The sequence below is a fragment of the Bolinopsis microptera genome, chromosome 10, assembly GCF_026151205.1.
Source record: "Bolinopsis microptera isolate Bmic1 chromosome 10, MBARI_Bmic_1.0, whole genome shotgun sequence".
Taxonomy (NCBI): Eukaryota; Metazoa; Ctenophora; class Tentaculata; order Lobata; family Bolinopsidae; genus Bolinopsis; species Bolinopsis microptera.
The window spans coordinates 18086870-18112542 of NC_087081.1; the positions used below are offsets into that span (position 1 = coordinate 18086870).

A 25673-nucleotide genomic window follows, 5' to 3' on the forward strand; every position below is an offset into this window, starting at 1 on the left:
GATTTATAAGCAGTATTTAAGGTATCAGGTCCTAGTCCACCTGCTCTGTAACTAAACTAACCTTTGATTTATAAGCAGTATTTAAGGTATCAGGTCCTAGTCCACCTGCTCTGTAACTAAACTAACCTTTGATTTATAAGCAGTATTTAAGGTATCAGGTCCTAGTCCACCTGCTCTGTAACTAAACTAACCTTTGATTTATAAGCAGTATTTAAGGTATCAGGTCCTAGTCCACCTGCTCTGTAACTAAACTAACCTTTGATTTATAAGCAGTATTTAAGGTATCAGGTCCTAGTCCACCTGCTCTGTAACTAAACTAACCTTTGATTTATAAGCAGTATTTAAGGTATCAGGTCCTAGTCCACCTGCTCTGTAACTAAACTAACCTTTGATTTATAAGCAGTATTTAAGGTATCAGGTCCTAGTCCACCTGCTCTGTAACTAAACTAACCTTTGATTTATAAGCAGTATTTAAGGTATCAGGTCCTAGTCCACCTGCTCTGTAACTAAACTAACCTTTGATTTATAAGCAGTATTTAAGGTATCAGGTCCTAGTCCACCTGCTCTGTAACTAAACTAACCTTTGATTTATAAGCAGTATTTAAGGTATCAGGTCCTAGTCCACCTGCTCTGTAACTAAACTAACCTTTGATTTATAAGCAGTATTTAAGGTATCAGGTCCTAGTCCACCTGCTCTGTAACTAAACTAACCTTTGATTTATAAGCAGTATTTAAGGTATCAGGTCCTAGTCCACCTGCTCTGTAACTAAACTAACCTTTGATTTATAAGCAGTATTTAAGGTATCAGGTCCTAGTCCACCTGCTCTGTAACTAAACTAACCTTTGATTTATAAGCAGTATTTAAGGTATCAGGTCCTAGTCCACCTGCTCTGTAACTAAACTAACCTTTGATTTATAAGCAGTATTTAAGGTATCAGGTCCTAGTCCACCTGCTCTGTAACTAAACTAACCTTTGATTTATAAGCAGTATTTAAGGTATCAGGTCCTAGTCCACCTGCTCTGTAACTAAACTAACCTTTGATTTATAAGCAGTATTTAAGGTATCAGGTCCTAGTCCACCTGCTCTGTAACTAAACTAACCTTTGATTTATAAGCAGTATTTAAGGTATCAGGTCCTAGTCCACCTGCTCTGTAACTAAACTAACCTTTGATTTATAAGCAGTATTTAAGGTATCAGGTCCTAGTCCACCTGCTCTGTAACTAAACTAACCTTTGATTTATAAGCAGTATTTAAGGTATCAGGTCCTAGTCCACCTGCTCTGTAACTAAACTAACCTTTGATTTATAAGCAGTATTTAAGGTATCAGGTCCTAGTCCACCTGCTCTGTAACTAAACTAACCTTTGATTTATAAGCAGTATTTAAGGTATCAGGTCCTAGTCCACCTGCTCTGTAACTAAACTAACCTTTGATTTATAAGCAGTATTTAAGGTATCAGGTCCTAGTCCACCTGCTCTGTAACTAAACTAACCTTTGATTTATAAGCAGTATTTAAGGTATCAGGTCCTAGTCCACCTGCTCTGTAACTAAACTAACCTTTGATTTATAAGCAGTATTTAAGGTATCAGGTCCTAGTCCACCTGCTCTGTAACTAAACTAACCTTTGATTTATAAGCAGTATTTAAGGTATCAGGTCCTAGTCCACCTGCTCTGTAACTAAACTAACCTTTGATTTATAAGCAGTATTTAAGGTATCAGGTCCTAGTCCACCTGCTCTGTAACTAAACTAACCTTTGATTTATAAGCAGTATTTAAGGTATCAGGTCCTAGTCCACCTGCTCTGTAACTAAACTAACCTTTGATTTATAAGCAGTATTTAAGGTATCAGGTCCTAGTCCACCTGCTCTGTAACTAAACTAACCTTTGATTTATAAGCAGTATTTAAGGTATCAGGTCCTAGTCCACCTGCTCTGTAACTAAACTAACCTTTGATTTATAAGCAGTATTTAAGGTATCAGGTCCTAGTCCACCTGCTCTGTAACTAAACTAACCTTTGATTTATAAGCAGTATTTAAGGTATCAGGTCCTAGTCCACCTGCTCTGTAACTAAACTAACCTTTGATTTATAAGCAGTATTTAAGGTATCAGGTCCTAGTCCACCTGCTCTGTAACTAAACTAACCTTTGATTTATAAGCAGTATTTAAGGTATCAGGTCCTAGTCCACCTGCTCTGTAACTAAACTAACCTTTGATTTATAAGCAGTATTTAAGGTATCAGGTCCTAGTCCACCTGCTCTGTAACTAAACTAACCTTTGATTTATAAGCAGTATTTAAGGTATCAGGTCCTAGTCCACCTGCTCTGTAACTAAACTAACCTTTGATTTATAAGCAGTATTTAAGGTATCAGGTCCTAGTCCACCTGCTCTGTAACTAAACTAACCTTTGATTTATAAGCAGTATTTAAGGTATCAGGTCCTAGTCCACCTGCTCTGTAACTAAACTAACCTTTGATTTATAAGCAGTATTTAAGGTATCAGGTCCTAGTCCACCTGCTCTGTAACTAAACTAACCTTTGATTTATAAGCAGTATTTAAGGTATCAGGTCCTAGTCCACCTGCTCTGTAACTAAACTAACCTTTGATTTATAAGCAGTATTTAAGGTATCAGGTCCTAGTCCACCTGCTCTGTAACTAAACTAACCTTTGATTTATAAGCAGTATTTAAGGTATCAGGTCCTAGTCCACCTGCTCTGTAACTAAACTAACCTTTGATTTATAAGCAGTATTTAAGGTATCAGGTCCTAGTCCACCTGCTCTGTAACTAAACTAACCTTTGATTTATAAGCAGTATTTAAGGTATCAGGTCCTAGTCCACCTGCTCTGTAACTAAACTAACCTTTGATTTATAAGCAGTATTTAAGGTATCAGGTCCTAGTCCACCTGCTCTGTAACTAAACTAACCTTTGATTTATAAGCAGTATTTAAGGTATCAGGTCCTAGTCCACCTGCTCTGTAACTAAACTAACCTTTGATTTATAAGCAGTATTTAAGGTATCAGGTCCTAGTCCACCTGCTCTGTAACTAAACTAACCTTTGATTTATAAGCAGTATTTAAGGTATCAGGTCCTAGTCCACCTGCTCTGTAACTAAACTAACCTTTGATTTATAAGCAGTATTTAAGGTATCAGGTCCTAGTCCACCTGCTCTGTAACTAAACTAACCTTTGATTTATAAGCAGTATTTAAGGTATCAGGTCCTAGTCCACCTGCTCTGTAACTAAACTAACCTTTGATTTATAAGCAGTATTTAAGGTATCAGGTCCTAGTCCACCTGCTCTGTAACTAAACTAACCTTTGATTTATAAGCAGTATTTAAGGTATCAGGTCCTAGTCCACCTGCTCTGTAACTAAACTAACCTTTGATTTATAAGCAGTATTTAAGGTATCAGGTCCTAGTCCACCTGCTCTGTAACTAAACTAACCTTTGATTTATAAGCAGTATTTAAGGTATCAGGTCCTAGTCCACCTGCTCTGTAACTAAACTAACCTTTGATTTATAAGCAGTATTTAAGGTATCAGGTCCTAGTCCACCTGCTCTGTAACTAAACTAACCTTTGATTTATAAGCAGTATTTAAGGTATCAGGTCCTAGTCCACCTGCTCTGTAACTAAACTAACCTTTGATTTATAAGCAGTATTTAAGGTATCAGGTCCTAGTCCACCTGCTCTGTAACTAAACTAACCTTTGATTTATAAGCAGTATTTAAGGTATCAGGTCCTAGTCCACCTGCTCTGTAACTAAACTAACCTTTGATTTATAAGCAGTATTTAAGGTATCAGGTCCTAGTCCACCTGCTCTGTAACTAAACTAACCTTTGATTTATAAGCAGTATTTAAGGTATCAGGTCCTAGTCCACCTGCTCTGTAACTAAACTAACCTTTGATTTATAAGCAGTATTTAAGGTATCAGGTCCTAGTCCACCTGCTCTGTAACTAAACTAACCTTTGATTTATAAGCAGTATTTAAGGTATCAGGTCCTAGTCCACCTGCTCTGTAACTAAACTAACCTTTGATTTATAAGCAGTATTTAAGGTATCAGGTCCTAGTCCACCTGCTCTGTAACTAAACTAACCTTTGATTTATAAGCAGTATTTAAGGTATCAGGTCCTAGTCCACCTGCTCTGTAACTAAACTAACCTTTGATTTATAAGCAGTATTTAAGGTATCAGGTCCTAGTCCACCTGCTCTGTAACTAAACTAACCTTTGATTTATAAGCAGTATTTAAGGTATCAGGTCCTAGTCCACCTGCTCTGTAACTAAACTAACCTTTGATTTATAAGCAGTATTTAAGGTATCAGGTCCTAGTCCACCTGCTCTGTAACTAAACTAACCTTTGATTTATAAGCAGTATTTAAGGTATCAGGTCCTAGTCCACCTGCTCTGTAACTAAACTAACCTTTGATTTATAAGCAGTATTTAAGGTATCAGGTCCTAGTCCACCTGCTCTGTAACTAAACTAACCTTTGATTTATAAGCAGTATTTAAGGTATCAGGTCCTAGTCCACCTGCTCTGTAACTAAACTAACCTTTGATTTATAAGCAGTATTTAAGGTATCAGGTCCTAGTCCACCTGCTCTGTAACTAAACTAACCTTTGATTTATAAGCAGTATTTAAGGTATCAGGTCCTAGTCCACCTGCTCTGTAACTAAACTAACCTTTGATTTATAAGCAGTATTTAAGGTATCAGGTCCTAGTCCACCTGCTCTGTAACTAAACTAACCTTTGATTTATAAGCAGTATTTAAGGTATCAGGTCCTAGTCCACCTGCTCTGTAACTAAACTAACCTTTGATTTATAAGCAGTATTTAAGGTATCAGGTCCTAGTCCACCTGCTCTGTAACTAAACTAACCTTTGATTTATAAGCAGTATTTAAGGTATCAGGTCCTAGTCCACCTGCTCTGTAACTAAACTAACCTTTGATTTATAAGCAGTATTTAAGGTATCAGGTCCTAGTCCACCTGCTCTGTAACTAAACTAACCTTTGATTTATAAGCAGTATTTAAGGTATCAGGTCCTAGTCCACCTGCTCTGTAACTAAACTAACCTTTGATTTATAAGCAGTATTTAAGGTATCAGGTCCTAGTCCACCTGCTCTGTAACTAAACTAACCTTTGATTTATAAGCAGTATTTAAGGTATCAGGTCCTAGTCCACCTGCTCTGTAACTAAACTAACCTTTGATTTATAAGCAGTATTTAAGGTATCAGGTCCTAGTCCACCTGCTCTGTAACTAAACTAACCTTTGATTTATAAGCAGTATTTAAGGTATCAGGTCCTAGTCCACCTGCTCTGTAACTAAACTAACCTTTGATTTATAAGCAGTATTTAAGGTATCAGGTCCTAGTCCACCTGCTCTGTAACTAAACTAACCTTTGATTTATAAGCAGTATTTAAGGTATCAGGTCCTAGTCCACCTGCTCTGTAACTAAACTAACCTTTGATTTATAAGCAGTATTTAAGGTATCAGGTCCTAGTCCACCTGCTCTGTAACTAAACTAACCTTTGATTTATAAGCAGTATTTAAGGTATCAGGTCCTAGTCCACCTGCTCTGTAACTAAACTAACCTTTGATTTATAAGCAGTATTTAAGGTATCAGGTCCTAGTCCACCTGCTCTGTAACTAAACTAACCTTTGATTTATAAGCAGTATTTAAGGTATCAGGTCCTAGTCCACCTGCTCTGTAACTAAACTAACCTTTGATTTATAAGCAGTATTTAAGGTATCAGGTCCTAGTCCACCTGCTCTGTAACTAAACTAACCTTTGATTTATAAGCAGTATTTAAGGTATCAGGTCCTAGTCCACCTGCTCTGTAACTAAACTAACCTTTGATTTATAAGCAGTATTTAAGGTATCAGGTCCTAGTCCACCTGCTCTGTAACTAAACTAACCTTTGATTTATAAGCAGTATTTAAGGTATCAGGTCCTAGTCCACCTGCTCTGTAACTAAACTAACCTTTGATTTATAAGCAGTATTTAAGGTATCAGGTCCTAGTCCACCTGCTCTGTAACTAAACTAACCTTTGATTTATAAGCAGTATTTAAGGTATCAGGTCCTAGTCCACCTGCTCTGTAACTAAACTAACCTTTGATTTATAAGCAGTATTTAAGGTATCAGGTCCTAGTCCACCTGCTCTGTAACTAAACTAACCTTTGATTTATAAGCAGTATTTAAGGTATCAGGTCCTAGTCCACCTGCTCTGTAACTAAACTAACCTTTGATTTATAAGCAGTATTTAAGGTATCAGGTCCTAGTCCACCTGCTCTGTAACTAAACTAACCTTTGATTTATAAGCAGTATTTAAGGTATCAGGTCCTAGTCCACCTGCTCTGTAACTAAACTAACCTTTGATTTATAAGCAGTATTTAAGGTATCAGGTCCTAGTCCACCTGCTCTGTAACTAAACTAACCTTTGATTTATAAGCAGTATTTAAGGTATCAGGTCCTAGTCCACCTGCTCTGTAACTAAACTAACCTTTGATTTATAAGCAGTATTTAAGGTATCAGGTCCTAGTCCACCTGCTCTGTAACTAAACTAACCTTTGATTTATAAGCAGTATTTAAGGTATCAGGTCCTAGTCCACCTGCTCTGTAACTAAACTAACCTTTGATTTATAAGCAGTATTTAAGGTATCAGGTCCTAGTCCACCTGCTCTGTAACTAAACTAACCTTTGATTTATAAGCAGTATTTAAGGTATCAGGTCCTAGTCCACCTGCTCTGTAACTAAACTAACCTTTGATTTATAAGCAGTATTTAAGGTATCAGGTCCTAGTCCACCTGCTCTGTAACTAAACTAACCTTTGATTTATAAGCAGTATTTAAGGTATCAGGTCCTAGTCCACCTGCTCTGTAACTAAACTAACCTTTGATTTATAAGCAGTATTTAAGGTATCAGGTCCTAGTCCACCTGCTCTGTAACTAAACTAACCTTTGATTTATAAGCAGTATTTAAGGTATCAGGTCCTAGTCCACCTGCTCTGTAACTAAACTAACCTTTGATTTATAAGCAGTATTTAAGGTATCAGGTCCTAGTCCACCTGCTCTGTAACTAAACTAACCTTTGATTTATAAGCAGTATTTAAGGTATCAGGTCCTAGTCCACCTGCTCTGTAACTAAACTAACCTTTGATTTATAAGCAGTATTTAAGGTATCAGGTCCTAGTCCACCTGCTCTGTAACTAAACTAACCTTTGATTTATAAGCAGTATTTAAGGTATCAGGTCCTAGTCCACCTGCTCTGTAACTAAACTAACCTTTGATTTATAAGCAGTATTTAAGGTATCAGGTCCTAGTCCACCTGCTCTGTAACTAAACTAACCTTTGATTTATAAGCAGTATTTAAGGTATCAGGTCCTAGTCCACCTGCTCTGTAACTAAACTAACCTTTGATTTATAAGCAGTATTTAAGGTATCAGGTCCTAGTCCACCTGCTCTGTAACTAAACTAACCTTTGATTTATAAGCAGTATTTAAGGTATCAGGTCCTAGTCCACCTGCTCTGTAACTAAACTAACCTTTGATTTATAAGCAGTATTTAAGGTATCAGGTCCTAGTCCACCTGCTCTGTAACTAAACTAACCTTTGATTTATAAGCAGTATTTAAGGTATCAGGTCCTAGTCCACCTGTTCTGTAACCAAAACTTCTCTTCATTGCTCCGTACTCTTTCAAAGTATAGGGTCTGTATGTAACTTGCGGTTTTGGAGCTGAATAACCCTCACCAGCCTTCTTGGGAGAGGGAGGGGGCAGAACTTCCTCCTCTACAGCTGAAATAGTTACAGGTAGGTGTTGGGGTGAGGTTTGGAAATTATCATAATAATTATTTCGGAGACCACTGATCTGAGCTAGATCAGTATGGTATGGCATGGTAAGAGGTACGTGGCTGGTTTTTTCGGTATAGTGCCGAGAAAACTATCCCGCACCTACTTACCAGACCCGCAACGGATCAAGGCTGACCTTAACATAGTATAGTATAGAGCTAAATATAGTATTATGCCTTGACATAAATATTTTTTTTAAATATGAGCCACAGTTCTTTCTTCTACCTTAAACTCCACACAAACTCCTGCATCGTAAATAATACATATTGAAAACGGTTTATAGAATAAACTTACACTAAACACATACTAATTACTATGTATAACAAACTACACAGTATCGGCAGTGATTCGGCACGTAGATAAAGAATAAGAACATTTAAACATATACAAATTCTGATTACACTCAGTGTACTTGTATCTATAAGGCTTTACATCTCACTAAAACAATGAACTATTGCCTCTGATTTTTGCAATTGTCCTGCTTTATTTAGTTCTTTCATCTTTTTGACAAGTCCACTGTGTATCCTTCTCTGCTCTTTTGTCCTATCCGGTGCAAGATACACTGACTTAAAATCTTATTATTATTATTAATCAACTATATACAGCAAACACAAGATAATAGGAAATAAATCATAAAATCGAGTGGCCGAGTAGTCTCGACTCACCCATAGCTTCTCCATAAACGTCTATCATGAGCTTTGTACACTAAATCGTTGAAATTACTTAAACTAAATCTTTTATTTACAATCACAATAATATTCTTCGTCATAATGTCTTTTAATAATAAATCAAATAAATTTGAACGAGGTCTGCCCCTCCTTCCTTTGTAGTCAAGACATCCTAAACATGCAAATCTAAAAGATAAGAAAGCGGGAGTGTCATCACCGCTTCTGAGAACGTGCCCAAGCATCTTCCATCGTGCTTTCTTGATCCTTTCAGTAAGGGGACTGACATTACATCTCTTATATAAGTTCTCGTTACTGATAACCGTAGGCCAATAGGTGTTGATTATCTGTCTCAGATGCTTCCTTTGAAGAATGTCGACAGATGCCATTACGGTTTCAGGAGCAGCCCAGCTGCTACAGTTATACAACAACACTGGCGTGACAAGAGCTTCGTACAACTTCAGCTTTCTACTCTCACTGATCTGAACAGAACTATTCAACCAGACTTTCTTGTAGGTGTAGAAGGCAACATTGGCTTTGTTGCGTCTGTTGACAATATCTCTTTCTGAACAGAGCTTTGATCCTAATAGCACTGACTCTCGCCACTCTTCATTTCCTCTGATTTTATTGAAATGGGCATCTAAAGCATCTGTCTCTGCCAAATACACTCTTGTAAACACTCCCCTTCTTAGTCTCCTTAACGTCCTCCCATCCCCCTCTTTAGTCTCCTTAACGTCCTCCCATCCCCTTCTTTAGTCTCCTCCCACTCCCCTTCTTTTGTCTCCTTAACGTCTCCCACTCCCCTTCTTTAGTCTCCTTAACGTCCTCCCACTCCCCTTCTTTAGTCTCCTTAGTGTCCTCCTACTCCCCTTCTTTAGTCTCCTTAACGTACTCCCACTCCCCTCTTTAGTCTCCTTAACGTCCTCCTACTCGGGCTACTCCCCTTCTTTAGTCACCTCCCACTCCCCTTCTTTAGTCTCCTTAACGTCCTCCCACTCCCCTTCTTTAGTCTCCTTAACGTCCTCCTACTCCCCTTCTTTAGTCTTCTTAACGTCCTCCCACTCCCCTTCTTCAGTCTCCTTAGCGTCCTCCTACTCCCCTTCTTTAGTCTCCTTAACGCCGTAGATAATCAAGTTTCTCGATCTTTCTTCTTCATCATTCACTGATCTCACGGCTTCTTACACAGTTCTTGCTGATTGTTCTGGGTGCTGTTGTTCTTGATAACATCTGGCCAACTTTTTATTTCACTTTTTACAGTTTTCTGCACCGAGCTTAAGTTTTTTTAAATCGGCCGGTGGTAAGTGGTTTAATTGATGATTTTGTGACCCAAATGTGATACTTAAGTGTCTCACGTTCTCTCCCTCTCTCCCACTCTCGTTCTATCTCTCCCTCATACTCCAATAACACATTTGCTATATAATTAGGTAATTTGGCAGTGGACCGCAAGTTTGCCTATCAAGTATTACTATTAGATACGTGAGGTGCACTCAGTATTGAATTGAAGTATGCTTTGACTGAGCGATTTTATACTTTTGCACCGTTTTAACTGCGACAGTGCAATGCGTGTTTTCGAATAAGCGGGATTATACTTTTGCATTTCAACTGTGATAGTGAAGACTCGGCCGTAGGCCTGGGTTACACTAGTGTTTTACATAGCATAATGTTTTTCACTCCAACTGTCTCACGAATATTTCTCTAGCTTTCATATTCCATGTTGTTTGCCTCATAGTAGATATTTTGGTCATCGGTTTTGTGTAAAATTCGTAACTGTAATACATTGATGTAAAATTCATTTAAATTTTGAAATAAAAATGTTTTAGCATCTGCAGCACATATAAGCATTATATACACTATTATATAATATAGACTATCTGCATTTTAGGTATCGGTATTAAAGTTAAAACTGTAGTTATTTTTAATTGTAGTTGACGAAATGAGAGTCTCCACTCAGTGTGTTAAAACATAATTCTTTGTCGACGTTTCGGCTACATGCCTTTGTCATAAACAGGACGTACTGAAAACTTACATAGCTGCAAAGATACAATGTTAAAATAATCTATTAAAATAATCTATTAATACTACGAAATATAACAACAACAAATAACATCTTGAAACACAACAACAATCACAAATTTATCCAAAAGAAACATAAAATATAACGGCTAAAAGAATCCAAACCGCAACAAGCCGTGAACAATTCTTCATAATATTACAAACATTTTACCAAGATAGCTCCTTCATAAAACTGATTAATCAAAAATTATCTAGGTTTATAAGTTCAATATTACATTAACTTCCAAGTATATTTTATCCAATCACCTTCATTTACGGACTCAGACAATTGAGTATTTATTTCTGGGTTTTCACGTTTTATTAGAACCGACTGCCACAATTGACGGTCCACATAGTCTTTACATCTTTTTCGAACTATAAACCGAAACGGTATGTTTGGCATTGAAATGTCTGCATGCTCCTCTAGGTAGTGCTTCCCCATGGCCGTAGATTTGTTGCCATCCCTTACTATGGATGGCAACAAATCTACGGCCATGGGGAAGCACTACCTAGAGGAGCATGCAGACATTTCAATGCCAAACATACCGTTTCGGTTTATAGTTCGAAAAAGATGTAAAGACTATGTGGACCGTCAATTGTGGCAGTCGGTTCTAATAAAACGTGAAAACCCAGAAATAAATACTCAATTGTCTGAGTCCGTAAATGAAGGTGATTGGATAAAATATACTTGGAAGTTAATGTAATATTGAACTTATAAACCTAGATAATTTTTGATTAATCAGTTTTATGAAGGAGCTATCTTGGTAAAATGTTTGTAATATTATGAAGAATTGTTCACGGCTTGTTGCGGTTTGGATTCTTTTAGCCGTTATATTTTATGTTTCTTTTGGATAAATTTGTGATTGTTGTTGTGTTTCAAGATGTTATTTGTTGTTGTTATATTTCGTAGTATTAATAGATTATTTTAATAGATTATTTTAACATTGTATCTTTGCAGCTATGTAAGTTTTCAGTACGTCCTGTTTATGACAAAGGCATGTAGCCGAAACGTCGACAAAGAATTATGTTTTAACACACTGAGTGGAGACTCTCATTTCGTCAACTACAATTAAAAATAAATGATTGACCCACTCATAAGAGCAAAACAAGATTACCAAAACTGTAGTTAATTTAGACTGTCTGCATAGTTTAACTGCACAATAATCGCCCCTTGTAGTCTAAATTTACATTCATCATTGCTAAAATTCATTCATCAAAACATTTTTCCAACAAAGTTTCCAGGTCCTCCTTCCTTGCACCCTATTTGAGATCTATACTCTAGGTCCTCTCTACTTGCACCCTATTTGAGATCTATACTCCAGGTCCTCTTTCCTTGCACCCTATTTGAAATCTATACTCTAGGTCCTCTTTCCTTGTACCCTATTTGAGATCTATACACTAGGTCCTCTTTCCTTGCACCCTATTTGAAATCTATATTCTAGGTCCTCTTTCCTTGCACCCTATTTGAAATCTATATTCTAGGTCCTCTTTCCTTGCACCCTATTTGAAATTTATATTCACGTCAATTGTGGCAGTCGGTTCTAATAAAACGTGAAAACCCAGAAATAAATACTCAATTGTCTGAGTCCGTAAATGAAGGTGATTGGATAAAATATACTTGGAAGTTAATGTAATATTGAACTTATAAACCTAGATAATTTTTGATTAATCAGTTTTATGAAGGAGCTATCTTGGTAAAATGTTTGTAATATTATGAAGAATTGTTCACGGCTTGTTGCGGTTTGGATTCTTTTAGCCGTTATATTTTATGTTTCTTTTGGATAAATTTGTGATTGTTGTTGTGTTTCAAGATGTTATTTGTTGTTGTTATATTTCGTAGTATTAATAGATTATTTTAATAGATTATTTTAACATTGTATCTTTGCAGCTATGTAAGTTTTCAGTACGTCCTGTTTATGACAAAGGCATGTAGCCGAAACGTCGACAAAGAATTATGTTTTAACACACTGAGTGGAGACTCTCATTTCGTCAACTACAATTAAAAATAAATGATTGACCCACTCATAAGAGCAAAACAAGATTACCAAAACTGTAGTTAATTTAGACTGTCTGCATAGTTTAACTGCACAATAATCGCCCCTTGTAGTCTAAATTTACATTCATCATTGCTAAAATTCATTCATCAAAACATTTTTCCAACAAAGTTTCCAGGTCCTCCTTCCTTGCACCCTATTTGAGATCTATACTCTAGGTCCTCTCTACTTGCACCCTATTTGAGATCTATACTCCAGGTCCTCTTTCCTTGCACCCTATTTGAAATCTATACTCTAGGTCCTCTTTCCTTGTACCCTATTTGAGATCTATACACTAGGTCCTCTTTCCTTGCACCCTATTTGAAATCTATATTGTAGGTCCTCTTTCCTTGCACCCTATTTGAAATCTATATTCTAGGTCCTCTTTCCTTGCACCCTATTTGAAATCTATATTCTAGGTCCTCTTTCCTTGCACCCTATTTGAAATCTATACTCTAGGTCCTCTTTCCTTGTACCCTATTTGAAATCTATACTCTAGGTCCTCTTTCCTTGCACCCTATTTGAAATCTATATTCTAGGTCATCTTTCCTTGCACCCTATTTGAAATCTATATTCTAGGTCCTCTTTCCTTGCACCCTATTTGAAATCTATATTCTAGGTCCTCTTTCCTTGCACCCTATTTGAAATTTATATTCTAGGTCCTCTTTCCTTGCACCCTATTTGAAATCTATACTCTAGGTCCTCTTTCCTTGTACCCTATTTGAAATCTATACTCTAGGTCCTCTTTCCTTGCACCCTATTTGAGATCTATACTCTAGGTCCTCTTTCCTTGCACCCTATTTGAGATCTATACTCTAGGTCCTCTTTCCTTGCACCCTATTTGAAATCTATATTCTAGGTCCTCTTTCCTTGCACCCTATTTGAAATCTATACTCTATAGTCTATGTACACTATACTATAACACTGCTAAAAGCGTATTTTCAAAATTTCTGGGAATTTGTTCCCTAAATTAGCACAACAAAATCTTGCTGGATTTATGGCTAGAATATTTCAACCCTGAAAGTAAATTCCCTGAAATTTTACCAAGAGACTACAATATGCATTCCTTTTTCTCGAAGCATGCCACGCATTGAACTGCAAGAGAGGAGGGTTTGTTCACATACGACACGACAACACCAGTGATTTCCTCTCTGAAATTCTCGTTCAAACTAATTCATCTCTTAAGCTACTGATGCATATGGAGGCTCAGTCCGATCAGTTCGGCAACACGGCCGATGCAGCAAGATTGGAAAGCTGGTGAGCTTACCGGGTTCCTGCGTGGTATGGATGGGGGGTAAGGCAGAGTAACCTCCGTATAGTTACCTGGTTCCTACGTGGTATGGATGGGGGGTAAGGCAGAGTAACCTCCGTATAGTTACCTGGCTCCTGCGTGGTATGGATGGGGGGTAAGGCAGAGTAACCTCCGTATAGTTACCTGGTTCCTGCGTGGTATGGATGGGGGGTAAGGCAGAGTAACCTCCGTATAGTGCCGGGAACTCTCCTCCGCCAGAGATAGTGCACATTGCACTGGGTAAAGTGTGCGGGTATGTAGATATTTTACTTTCTGTTCCCTCCTCTCCTGAGAAAAAGAGTACTGGTAATGCACCATAGTCAGAGGTTTAATTATAATATTGAAGTGAGGTTTAGTAAGAAAAAAGTTATTTTTCAAAGAAAAGCTCCCGATCGTGGATATAATATATAGTTACTCGGGCGTAGTAACCATAGTAACTGTATATCTATATAATATACTGTATATCTCAGTGTAACCAGTAACTACTGTATATCTATATAATATACAGTTACTCGGGCGTGCTGTATATCTCAGTGTAACCAGTAACTACTGTATATCTATATCCACCCGGAAGGCTAAAGCACTTGTGTATACACCTTGATCCCGGAGAAGAAGTATATCGTCAAAAAATTTCGAATGGCCGATCAAGTTTAAAGAATGACTTTTTTGTGTGACATTCGCCCTTCCAAAAAAAACACGACGAATGTTTGCAGCATACGAGCATACAGTACGTTATATATTCGACCACTATTATCAAACTCCCAATGTATAACATTCGCCCTTTGAAAATCTAAACTAAGCACGATAGAGCTTCAAACTGATTGGGATGTTATAGACCTCTACTATTAGACCTTTGTTTTAAGCCATAGTAAAATTTGACATTCGTCCTTTAGAAAAAACCACAACGATATATAAAATATAATTTATAAGCTATTAAAGAGTTCAAGTAAACTATCGTCACAATTAAACACATTTATTGAGGACGTTACAGAGGGAATTGATTTAATGTAATCCGCGGATCATGAGTCCCAGGGGTGTAGGAAGCGCCCCCCCCCCCACATAAAATTTGGGCAACAAGGGCCAACTTTTTAATTTAGGTTTCTAAAAATTTTTCTGGAAACTACTTTTGTTCATATTTCATGCTACCCTGATCATTATGAGCCGAAAATATTTTTTCGGTTTTCGAAGTTCGTACCTACATTCGGAAGGCTGTGGATGTGATTGGTTTCATATACTTATAGAAAACGTGATATTTGGCCTGCAGATTTGAAGGAAAATACGCGAATTTGGATTTAAAGGAAAATGCGCAATTTGTCGCGAGGCCAGGATCTGAAAAACCGCGATTTGTCGCGGCAAAGATGAAAAATCGCGATTCCGCACATGCCGCAATTTCCTTTTGTCCTTACCCCGAACATCTTTTGAAATTTAGTTTTTGGCAAAAAATTTAGGTTTTGGCAAAAAATATCTAAAATTTGCCCAGATTTTACTATTTTCACAACTTCGACTTAATTTTTGTAAACTACAATTTACTACGTTTATTGAGTACTATGTAATGGAAGTGCTTTAACCAGGTGAAGCCAGTTCACAGCTTGGCTTCAAAATACAAAGGACTTGTTTTAATTGTAAATGAAAAGCTCGAATAAAATGACCTAGCTAAAAAACGCGAGATTTCAACTTAATTTGAGAGCAAGAATTGGTTTCAATATTTCGTTTTATTAAGTCTTTCCCGGGGAAATATGGTTAAATTTAAACTGTAGATATTATGAAAACTGTTAAATCGAACAGCAATAAGAAACAACATGATCTGACTAATACTGACCGTGATAATTTCTAATTTCTGGACTGATGAACTGTCTTTCATTCTCACACCTCTGCTTTGAAATATTGGCACACTTCTTTCTGTCAAGTTGCTTATCCAATTGCTGCTGTTTAGCCAAATACATCTCCGTGTAACTGGTCTTATTCTTCTTACTGGGCTTTACCTGAAAGTGTGACAACGCATGAGGGAGTGTGACAACGCATGAGAGAGTGTGACAACGCATGAGGGAGTGTGACAACGCATGAGGGAGTGTGACAACGCATGAGAGAGTGTGACAACGCATGAGAGAGTGTGACAACGCATGAGAGAGTGTGACAACGCATGAGAGAGTGTGACAACGCATGAGAGAGTGTGACAACGCATGAGAGAGTGTGACAACGCATGAGAGAGTGTGACAACGCATGAGAGAGTGTGACAACGCATGAGAGAGTGTGACAACGCATGAGGGAGTGTGACAACGCATGAGAGAGTGTGACAACGCATGAGGGAGTGTGACAACGCATGAGAGAGTGTGACAACGCATGAGGGAGTGTGACAACGCATGAGAGAGTGTGACAACGCATGAGAGAGTGTGACAACGCATGAGAGAGTGTGACAACGCATGAGGGAGTGTGACAACGCATGAGAGAGTGTGACAACGCATGAGAGAGTGTGACAACGCATGAGAGAGTGTGACAACGCATGAGGGAGTGTGACAACGCATGAGGGAGTGTGACAACGCATGAGGGAGTGTGACAACGCATGAGGGAGTGTGACAACGCATGAGGGAGTGTGACAACGCATGAGGGAGTCTGGCGACTTGGGAGGGATAATAGGAGTGTGATATGATATTATGATATATGCCTTGGTACCACTGTAAACCACTGATTTGGAGATATTTTTTGTGTTTAAGGTGATATCTCAAATTGGCATAAAGAAATTCGCCCAAACTTACAGTTAAACAGATGATCCGTCCTATAACCATCATACTTTATGGAAAGTTTCAAGAAAATCGTATAGTAGGATACCCATGCTTTTAGTATTTACACAATAATATAGTAGGATACCCATGCTTTTAGTATTTATACAATATGGTCTACAACTTTCACCCAAGATAATGCCTCATGATGTCGTTTAAAAAAAATTCTCATTGCTGTATTGTATATGTACTATTTGTAAAAGTTTTAAATCAGGATCCAACATAAACCATTGTCCAAAAAACCTAGCTTCGGAGTCGCTGTCAGACAAGAGTGGCCCAATCCTACCTTAATCTGTGAGATATTGTTTGTAGGATGTTTGAAAGAGTGGCCCAATCCTACCTTAATCTGTGAGATATTGTTTGTAGGATGTCAGACAAGAGTGGCCCAATCCTACCTTAATCTGTGAGATATTGTTTGTAGGATGTCAGACAAGAGTGGCCCAATCCTACCTTAATCTGTGAGATATTGTTTGTAGGATGTTTGAAAGCTTTTGGGTGCTGGATATCATTGTAAAGCACTTCCGCTTGGTCGTTTATCCTCTCAACTAATCTAGAGCTGGAACTTGCCTGACGAGTAATTACAATATAAAGAAAATAGAAAAATTAGCAACGAATTGACGACAAAAATAGCTGAGCCCAAGATTTTCAATTTGAGTAATCATGTGACGGCACACCACCTTTACCACCACATTTACCACCACCTTTACACCACCACATACCAGTTTAGCCTGTAAGAGTTCATTCGAGTCCCTAACACAGCAGAGGACGTTAGAAGAGTTGATGTATTCCATTGACAAACTGGACAGCAGATTACTTTGCCTTTCTGAATCCTGCCGTCTTATCTGGTTTGTTTGAACATTTTATTGACCGATAAGAACAGACCAAACTAAAAGGTGAATTTCAGAATTGTTTTTGCGATTATTTCACCAAAAATTCAAAAAGCCAAATTGATAATAAGGAAGCGATAAGCAATTAATATTCTAAGAGAAAAGAGCACAAAAATCGAACCACAAAATCATCAGAAAGTTTTCTCCTGTCGGTCCTCTTTCCTCCGGACAGCACTTTGTTTACACTTCTGATGGAGAACTGAGGTGCTGTAACTCCATCGCCTGAATGATGTGACGTCACGTGGTGTGAACTCACTCTCCTTATGTTATAGTGAAAATGGAGAGAGTTCTGAAACGCACGTCGCACAATAAGTACTACTACTATGTCACTATTATAAGTTTCACCAAGTTACAATTTCCATAGTTTCCTTCATATCGAAAATGGAAAGGCTTACGGATGGATGGCGAGTTATTAATTAACCTTGGTAGGTAGTGCACCCCCTAACCTTGGTATTCTGTTCTAATGAGAGAGTGTTTTCGGAGAGTTGTTGAGGGGTGTTGGTCAACCTGTCAACTGATCAGGGTGCACCTGTCAACTAATCAGGGTGCACCTGTCAACTAATCAGGGTGCACCTGTCAACTAATCAGGGTGCACCTGTCAACTAATCAGGGTGCACCTGTCAACTAATCAGGGTGCACCTGTCAACTAATCAGGGTGCACCTGTCAACTAATCAGGGTGCACCTGTCAACTAATCAGGGTGCACCTGTCAACTCATCAGGGTGCACCTGTCAACTGATCAGGGTGCACCTGTCAACTAATCAGGGTGCACCTGTCAACTAATCAGGGTGCACCTGTCAACTAATCAGGGTGCACCTGTCAACTAATCAGGGTGCACCTGTCAACTAATCAGGGTGCACCTGTCAACTAATCAGGGTGCACCTGTCAACTAATCAGGGTGCACCTGTCAACTAATCAGGGTGCACCTGTCAACTAATCAGGGTGCACCTGTCAACTAATCAGGGTGCACCTGTCAACTAATCAGGGTGCACCTGTCAACTAATCAGGGTGCACCTGTCAACTGATCAGGGTGCACCTGTCAACTAATCAGGGTGCACCTGTCAACTGATCAGGGTGCACCTGTCAACTAATCAGGGTGCACCTGTCAACTAATCAGGGTGCACCTGTCAACTAATCAGGGTGCACCTGTCAACTAATCAGGGTGCACCTGTCAACTAATCAGGGTGCACCTGTCAACTAATCAGGGTGCACCTGTCAACTAAACAGGTTGCACCTGTCAACTAATCAGGGTGCACCTGTCAACTAATCAGGGTGCACCTGTCAACTAATCAGGGTGCACCTGTCAACTAAACAGGTTGCACCTGTCAACTAATCAGGGTGCACCTGTCAACTAATCAGGGTGCACCTGTCAACTGATCAGGGTGCACCTGTCAACTAATCAGGGTGCACCTGTCAACTGATCAGGGTGCACCTGTCAACTAATCAGGGTGCACCTGTCAACTGATCAGGGTGCACCTGTCAACTAATCAGGGTGCACCTGTCAACTAATCAGGGTGCACCTGTCAACTAAACAGGTTGCACCTGTCAACTAATCAGGGTGCACCTGTCAACTAATCAGGGTGCACCTGTCAACTAATCAGGGTGCACCTGTCAACTAATCAGGGTGCACCTGTCAACTAAACAGGTTGCACCTGTCAACTAATCAGGGTGCACCTGTCAACTAATCAGGGTGCACCTGTCAACTGATCAGGGTGCACCTGTCAACTAATCAGGGTGCACCTGTCAACTAATCAGGGTGCACCTGTCAACTAATCAGGGTGCACCTGTCAACTAATCAGGGTGCACCTGTCAACTAATCAGGGTGCACCTGTCAACTAATCAGGGTGCACCTGTCAACTAATCAGGGTGCACCTGTCAACTAATCAGGGTGCACCTGTCAACTAAACAGGTTGCACCTGTCAACTAATCAGGGTGCACCTGTCAACTAATCAGGGTGCACCTGTCAACTGATCAGGGTGCACCTGTCAACTAATCAGGGTGCACCTGTCAACTAATCAGGGTGCACCTGTCAACTAATCAGGGTGCACCTGTCAACTAATCAGGGTGCACCTGTCAACTAATCAGGGTGCACCTGTCAACTAATCAGGGTGCACCTGTCAACTAATCAGGGTGCACCTGTCAACTAATCAGGGTGCACCTGTCAACTAATCAGGGTGCACCTGTCAACTAATCAGGGTGCACCTGTCAACTAATCAGGGTGCACCTGTCAACTGATCAGGGTGCACCTGTCAACTAATCAGGGTGCACCTGTCAACTGATCAGGGTGCACCTGTCAACTAATCAGGGTGCACCTGTCAACTAATCAGGGTGCACCTGTCAACTAATCAGGGTGCACCTGTCAACTAATCAGGGTGCACCTGTCAACTAATCAGGGTGCACCTGTCAACTAATCAGGGTGCACCTGTCAACTAAACAGGTTGCACCTGTCAACTAATCAGGGTGCACCTGTCAACTAATCAGGGTGCACCTGTCAACTAATCAGGGTGCACCTGTCAACTGATCAGGGTGCACCTGTCAACTAATCAGGGTGCACCTGTCAACTAATCAGGGTGCACCTGTCAACTAATCAGGGTGCACCTGTCAACTCATCAGGGTGCACCTGTCAACTGATCAGGGTGCACCTGTCAACTAATCAGGGTGCACCTGTCAACTAATCAGGGTGCACCTGTCAACTAATCAGGGTGCACCTGTCAACTAATCAGGGTGCACCTGTCAACTAATCAGGGTGCACCTGTCAACTAATCAGGGTGCACCTGTCAACTAATCAGGGTGCACCTGTCAACTAATCAGGGTGCACCTGTCAACTAATCAGGGGTGCACCTGTCAACTAATCAGGGTGCACCTGTCAACTAATCAGGGTGCACCTGTCAACTAATAAGGGTGCACCTGTCAACTAATAAGGGTGCACCTGTCAACTAATAAGGGTGCACCTGTCAACTAATAAGGGTGCACCTGTCAACTAATAAGGGTGCACCTGTCAACTAATCAGGGTGCACCTGTCAACTAATCAGGGTGCACCTGTCAACTAATCAGGGTGCACCTGTCAACTAATCAGGGTGCACCTGTCAACTAATCAGGGTGCACCTGTCAACTAATCAGGGTGCACCTGTCAACTAATCAGGGTGCACCTGTCAACTAATCAGGGTGCACCTGTCAATTAATCAGGGGTGCACCTGTCAACTAATCAGGGTGCACCTGTCAACTAATCAGGGGTGCACCTGTCAACTAATCAGGGGTGCACCTGTCAACTAATCAGGGGTGCACCTGTCAACTAATCAGGGTGCACCTGTCAACTAATCAGGGTGCACCTGTCAACTAATCAGGGTGCACCTGTCAATTAATCAGGGGTGCACCTGTCAACTAATCAGGGTGCACCTGTCAACTAATCAGGGGTGCACCTGTCAACTAATCAGGGGTGCACCTGTCAATTAATCAGGGGTGCACCTGTCAACTAATCAGGGTGCACCTGTCAACTAATCAGGGGTGCACCTGTCAACTAATCAGGGGTGCACCTGTCAACTAATCAGGGGTGCACCTGTCAACTAATCAGGGTGCACCTGTCAACTAATCAGGGTGCACCTGTCAACTAATCAGGGTGCACCTGTCAACTAATCAGGGGTGCACCTGTCAACTAATCAGGGTGCACCTGTCAACTAATCAGGGTGCACCTGTCAACTAATCAGGGTGCACCTGTCAACTAATCAGGGTGCACCTGTCAACTAATCAGGGTGCACCTGTCAACTAATCAGGGTGCACCTGTCAACTAATCAGGGTGCACCTGTCAACTAATCAGGGTGCACCTGTCAACTAATCAGGGGTGCACCTGTCAACTAATCAGGGTGCACCTGTCAACTAATCAGGGTGCACCTGTCAACTAATCAGGGTGCACCTGTCAACTAATCAGGGTGCACCTGTCAACTAATCAGGGTGCACCTGTCAACTAATCAGGGTGCACCTGTCAACTAATCAGGGTGCACCTGTCAACTAATCAGGGGTGCACCTGTCAACTAATCAGGGTGCACCTGTCAACTAATCAGGGTGCACCTGTCAACTAATCAGGGTGCACCTGTCAACTAATCAGGGTGCACCTGTCAACTAATCAGGGTGCACCTGTCAACTAATCAGGGTGCACCTGTCAACTAATCAGGGTGCACCTGTCAACTAATCAGGGTGCACCTGTCAACTAATCAGGGTGCACCTGTCAACTAATCAGGGGTGCACCCCTGATTAGTTGACATATCATTGATTAATATAATATCAACATAACAATTTATTCACCTGTCTTTTATTCATTGCTCCATGATTTTTCAGAGATGAGTGGCAGTTTTCTAACATCATAGCCATACTTAGATTAAAGTTACATTGTTAATTTTCAAAATATGATTATCATTGGTATAACTTAAAGCCAGAGAGCTAGAGGGGTGGGGGGGGGGGGGTCCAAGGTCAATTTTAATCATTGTTGATGTGATAGCGCTACTGGAGACGATCAAGTATCGAGGAAAAACGTATTCTGATTGTCGTTTTGCCTCACGAGCCATATAAACCATGACTGCATTGAAGCTGCCACCAACCTGACTGATGAACAGATATGATCAGTATCTGAAAGATGTTTAATACTTTAGTCGGTAATATTATGGGGGAGGGGGGGGGGAAATTAATAATATTTTTATTAACAAAAACACTCAGTGTCTATTTATTTAATTTAGACACTCAACTGCAGTCAAGCATCGTAATTTCCCCGTCGAAATTTTCTAATTGCAAACGAGTGCATTCCAAACATATGTTCCATGAATGCTATGTAGTTAACCTGAAATGGTTGACCACGTGACGTCGTTACAATTTACAATTTAGTTCACCAGAACTCCCGAATAGGTCCGACTTAAGTAATCATGTTACTGTCATGTTACTGTGAAGTTTTTATTGCATGATATTGACAATTTAATGTTCACCACAACTACAAACGTCATCGTGACGTGGAAAACGTTCTCAAACTGTGGAACACTCAATAATTGTCAAGCATACTTATCATATGATCAAGCATATTATCTAAGAAACATTCAGAAAGTGTCAAGCATGACATCACTGTTTAAATATTGCACGTGAATGTAGGAGCATTATATAGACACGAGAAATAAGTAAGTAAATAAACGTATACGAGGATCAAAATAAACGAAATATCAGAGCAGGAGGAAATTGAATAAGGTTTTCTCGTGTAGTTTGAAATATAGGTTCCGGTTCCATTCGTTTGATTCGATTGGGGAATTCCAACACTAGCACAACACTAATAACGCCTTTGTGGTAAATCGGAGTTTTACTGTAGGTATTATCAATTATCAGTGAATATTATCAATATCCAATACAGTACTATAATACATAGCTTAGGTACTGTAGATACTATAATAATATATATAGGTACTGTAGATACAATAATAATATATATAGGTATTGTAGGTACTATAATAGTTTAAGTGTATTGAATAGTAGAAGAGTAAGTACTAAACTACAACACCTATTGTAGGTACTATAATAGTTTAAGTGTATTGAATAGTAGAAGAGTAAGTACTAAACTACAACACCTATTGTAGGTACTATAATAGTTTAAGTGTATTGAATAGTAGAAGAGTAAGTACTAAACTACAACACCTATTGTAGGTACTATAATAGTTTAAGTGTATTGAATAGTAGAAGAGTAAGTACTAAACTACAACACCTATTGTAGGTACTATAATAGTTTAAGTGTATTGAATAGTAGAAGAGTAAGTACTAAACTACAACACCTATTGTAGGTACTATAATAGTTTAAGTGTATTGAATAGTAGAAGAGTAAGTACTAAACTACAACACCTACTGTAGGTACTATAATAGTTTAAGTGTATTGAATAGTAGAAGAGTAAGTACTAAACTACAACACCTATTGTAGGTACTATAATAGTTTAAGTGTATTGAATAGTAGAAGAGTAAGTACTAAACTACAACACCTACTGTAGGTACTATAATAGTTTAAGTGTATTGAATAGTAGAAGAGTAAGTACTAAACTACAACACCTACTGTAGGTACTATAATAGTTTAAGTGTATTGAATAGTAGAAGAGTAAGTACTAAACTACAACACCTATTGTAGGTACTATAATAGTTTAAGTGTATTGAATAGTAGAAGAGTAAGTACTAAACTACAACACCTACTGTAGGTACTATAATAGTTTAAGTGTATTGAATAGTAGAAGAGTAAGTACTAAACTACAACACCTACTGTTACTCAGTCTCTTCCCACAAATCAAGGTTACAAATCCTACTGCTACTCAGGGGGGGGGGGGGGGGATGACATGTCCGCCAATGTCCGTGTATGTCCTGTCCTTTTAGGATTCTATGAGACAACGGACTTGTTTTTTGGGACATTATTAGTTTTTCTGGAAACTACTTTTGTTCATGTTTCATGCTACCCTGATCATTATTAGCCGAAAATATTTTTTCGGTTTTCGAAGTGAGATGACTCACTTTGTGTCCAGAAACACCTAATAAAATTGGAGAATGATCTACTTTATCGGGCAGCTCTCTTAATGGGCCTGGCCAGCAGCATATTTGTGTCTTACCAAAGGGCAATTTTTCATAATTACTGTTTCTTTAGAAAAGAAGGAGAAGGAGGACTGAGTAAAAGTAAAGGTCAAACTTCAAAAGGTCAGCAAATTGTTCGCAATGGCCGACTCATGCACAACATATACTCAAAAACGCTAATTTTAGGAGTGATTAGTAAATAAGTTTAACTACTGCATGATTTGTGAAAATTCCAACAATTTTTCATTGGCACAAATTTAGCCAAAATGTAATGACCAAAATTCAACTTTTAATTTATTCATTCCATGAAACTATGACATGTACTATGAATACCGAACATAATATGTTCATTATATGCAAGCCTCTTGATTTATAACATAATTCATAAATGAATACTGCAGTGTAAAATCCGGATTGGAGTAGGTATTGTTTATCCCTTTATGAGTCGCATGGTTGCAATGTATTCTGTGTAAAATTATATTGATCCTGTTTGATGCGACAAGGAAAAATGCTCTTATCAGGAAAGGAATTTACTCAACGTTTCAATGTTACAACATCGTATTCATGATCTCAAATTATTTCTTTTAAAAATTAAAAACGTTAAAAACATATATCTGAGGCAAAATTTGTGTACATCAATTTATTTTTTTAAATTTGTCAATCAACTTTATCCAAAAATGCGATACAAAAAAAGTCATAACAAAAATTCATAACAAAATTGATTAGTTCATACGACGACAAACTTTTATAGTAATTACTGTACAGTCCTAAAACTACTACAAGACTAAATATACTACACATGATACATAAGCATGGAATGCTACAAGGGGGAACAGGTGCATGATGTGAAGTGTGTGGAGAAAAAATGGCGGGAATGGTATTGACCAATGAGAAGTGCGAAACGTGGGAGCCAAATATGGTTTGATTGAGGCTAAGGGTTAGTGTGTCGAATGCAAGGCAGAAGTGTGTGTGTGTGAGAGGTGGTCCCTGTACTGAGAAAGTAAACAAAACCTATAAATATCACTGAATATCACTACATGTGTAGGCGATCCCCTGTCTGTAAAGTATAAAATATGTTACACCCTGTTATTATGTACTTGTAACTGAAAAACGTTTAATGGTTTCTAACTCATCTCTCTTGTTAATGTTAGGTTTACACTTTACACTTACTACAGTCCTAAAACTACTACAAGACTAAATATATATACTAAACATGATACATGAGCATGGAATGCTACAACGGTGAAAAGGTGCATGATGTGAAGTGTGTAGGTATGTATCTACATACATGTTACATGACTAGATCTCCACCCAAAAGGATTAGTCTGCTTCGACTGTGTCATTACTTTGTATTATACAACTTCGGCGGGTAACATTTCTCCATCCCTTTCGATCTGCAGCTAATCTTCTCATACAATCAATCATGAGTCCATTCCGATCCAATCTCTGCTCAGCATCCTCAATAAATAATCATTTAAGCTCTTCCTAGGCCTGCCTCTTGATCTCTTCCCATGCTTGGGTTTCAATTCAAGTAGATAGTTGGGCAGCCGATCTTC

The 25673-nt window shown here is 39.0% G+C and overlaps 1 protein-coding gene across 1 annotated transcript in view; it reads right to left on the bottom strand.

Moving 5' to 3' along the window:
* Positions 1-21919, bottom strand: part of LOC134821770 (uncharacterized) — a 55359-nt gene extending 33440 nt beyond the window's left edge. Inside the window, exons 1-8 of the mRNA XM_063832536.1 lie at positions 21828-21919; positions 17992-18052; positions 17667-17767; positions 17378-17500; positions 17109-17225; positions 15701-15863; positions 14026-14169; positions 7602-7786 (exon numbers count right to left, since the gene is read on the bottom strand). Of these exons, the coding sequence (XP_063688606.1) occupies positions 7602-7786; positions 14026-14169; positions 15701-15863; positions 17109-17225; positions 17378-17449 (681 nt within the window). The 5' untranslated portion in view covers positions 17450-17500; positions 17667-17767; positions 17992-18052; positions 21828-21919. The remainder of the gene's footprint in view (positions 1-7601; positions 7787-14025; positions 14170-15700; positions 15864-17108; positions 17226-17377; positions 17501-17666; positions 17768-17991; positions 18053-21827) is intronic.
* Between the last annotated feature and the right edge of the window lie 3754 nt (positions 21920-25673).